The sequence below is a fragment of the Habropoda laboriosa genome, unplaced genomic scaffold, assembly GCF_001263275.1.
Source record: "Habropoda laboriosa isolate 0110345459 unplaced genomic scaffold, ASM126327v1 scaffold6269, whole genome shotgun sequence".
NCBI classification, from domain to species: domain Eukaryota; kingdom Metazoa; phylum Arthropoda; class Insecta; order Hymenoptera; family Apidae; genus Habropoda; species Habropoda laboriosa.
In genome coordinates this window covers 78,585-81,046 of record NW_017106173.1, presented here as the reverse complement: position 1 = coordinate 81,046, position 2,462 = coordinate 78,585, and the positions used below count along the sequence as shown (strand labels likewise).

Genomic DNA, 2,462 nt, shown 5'->3' with positions numbered 1-2,462 from the left:
TTTTCATATCACGTTTCTTTGCAAATTCTGCTTTTTCATTTGCATTATTACTTCCAACAGACTTAATCATTACATATACCTTTTAAATTAAATGAGTTTGTATTATTAACTATTTCAAATAGCAAGTCAAGCTTTTTCTTAACTTTATGTGCATTATCTAACCATCCAAATGAATCAGATACTTTTTTTTCAGAATCTTTAACCATCCTATTATACTTTGGCAAACACTTCCTAATCAGATACTCTTCATATTGAGATGCTTCATTTTTAGTATCAAAATATTTAAGTACAACTGTTTTCAAATTTTCATATATAAAATGATCTCTGTTTAATTCATAAACATGGCTAGTTCCAGAATTAACATGTTTTTCTCTACCTGTTTTTCCATGACCAATGTATAAGATATCAACATTATTATGGCAAGCATAAACAATCCAAGAATTTCTACATTCCATTTAAGTAATCCACCACATTGTTAAATTCATACTCTGTCATACCAATAGATTTAAGTTTCTTTTGTGTTTTTAAAAGAGTTTCCCTAGCAGATTTGCCATATAAATCCCAATCAGGGATGAAATATTCAACATTAATTCCTTTCTCTAAAGCATATTTCTTACCCAGAGAATCTGCACCAATAGCACCTCCACAAATTATTGACTCTATTTTATGATTTACAGTAAGTAAATCTATTTTTTCACAAAGAATACCATAGTTTTTAAATGATCTTCCTCCAGCAACAATTAATTTCATTAATCATACCTTTTAAATGTATCTAGTTTTTCAAATTCCCACTCATTCATCCAACAAATAAGTAACTCTCTCATTCTAGCAGATGGAATATATAAATCAACCACTTCACCATTCCTAATTCTACTTCTGTATATCCACTGTATAAGCTCACTCACGGCAAATTGCTCCTCTGATATAGGATAACCCATTTTATGACACAATCTTGTTATAGCTGGCTGTACGAATAGATTAAGCATATATGCTAGACAGTGGCATTGATTATATGAGTTAGTCGCTTTAATATTGTATGGCAACCATTCATTACTATAATTTTTCCCAGAAACCTTATGATCATAGTCTTTAAATACAGTATGAAACCTAAAAATCTTTTTTGGTGATTTAGTTACATGCCTATTAAAATTTCCTAAATTTTTACGCAGATTTTCACAGATAGAATCACCATCTTTTGAAAAATGTGAAGATGATAAGCTGAACCACCTTTCACCACACAAATTTAATTTATTTTTTCTTGATTCAATCATAGAATTAAATGAAGAATTATCTTTCACTCCATGAATATTAATTAATTTAAGAAAATCTTTTGGTGATTTGCCAAAATTTACTATTTCATAACTAATTTTATGTTTCTTAAACAAAGAGTCCATTTGACTTCCTTGAAACATATACGTTGAAACCCAGACTTCCTTAAAAGACTTAATAAGTTCAATGTCTAGCATCCATATAACATAACTTTGATCAATAACAGCTAATTGTCTAGCATTACATAATCTAGCTAACTCTTCATATTTAGTTCCATCGGTTGTTGAGTCATCTCTACCAAAATTTTCTTTGTTAAACACAAGTGTAAAACCATCCTCTGCCACAGAAAGAAGTTTCTTCTTAAAAAGAAGTCTAGTTTCTTTTACAGTTACACCAGAATAATATTGAAACACAGATATTGTTTCATCAATAATCAAAGTATATTCCTTTGAATTAACTAGGGTATCTTTAGTTAATTTGCTGAACAACTGATGTGTACTAACAATATTCTGTTTATTGTTCATAAGAGTTTTAAGATTTTGTTCTTTATTACCTCCTTTATAGTCTGGATGTTTGAATTTTCTGTTAAACAGCGGGTGATTATTATCATAAGCATAGCTTATTTTACTATTTTCCTCAAGAATAGGTCTTTTGAACAAATCATCTTCTTCATACTTAGTTCCAGCAACACGATGACATTCATCAATAACAGGAACAATATACAAGAACTTTCTGTTAAAATCTGATTCTTTGATTTTCTGTATTAAATGATTAGTTTTACCTGAACCACACACAGCATCAAACACTGTTACTTTTGGATTTTCATTTATAATTGAATTATCATACACAACATCTGAAATTGATAAATCATCTTTCTCAAAATCCAAGTGTAAATCATCTGTTTCACTAAAACCATCCCAACAAATGTTAGGTACATTATTATCAAACATAATTAACTCCTTAAAACAACAAATGATACATAATAAAAAATTAAAGTCAACCAAAAATTAGTGCATTATTTAATCAATATCACTTTTTGCGGAAATTTCTCCGCAGAATTGAAATAACTAACAATAAAAACAATAACTTAACCCCCCAAAACTATAATTAATAATATAGTAAAAACAAATGCTAATGTTCTGTCTAATAATTCATGTTTAACAGATATAATTACAGACATGGTTAATGGGTTA

At 28.6% G+C, this 2,462-nt stretch overlaps 1 protein-coding gene across 1 annotated transcript; it reads right to left on the bottom strand.

The window, feature by feature from the left end:
• Positions 1-749: 749 nt before the first annotated feature.
• On the bottom strand, positions 750-2,219 carry LOC108578293 (SPBc2 prophage-derived uncharacterized protein YonV-like). The gene has a single exon (XM_017941594.1). The coding sequence runs from the start codon at positions 2,217-2,219 to the stop codon at positions 750-752; it is 1,470 nt and encodes a 489-aa protein (XP_017797083.1).
• Between the last annotated feature and the right edge of the window lie 243 nt (positions 2,220-2,462).

Coding starts and splice junctions, on each gene's coding strand:
- LOC108578293 (XM_017941594.1), bottom strand. CDS start 2,219: ATGTTTGATAATAATGTACCTAACATTTGTTGGGATGGTTTTAGTGAA.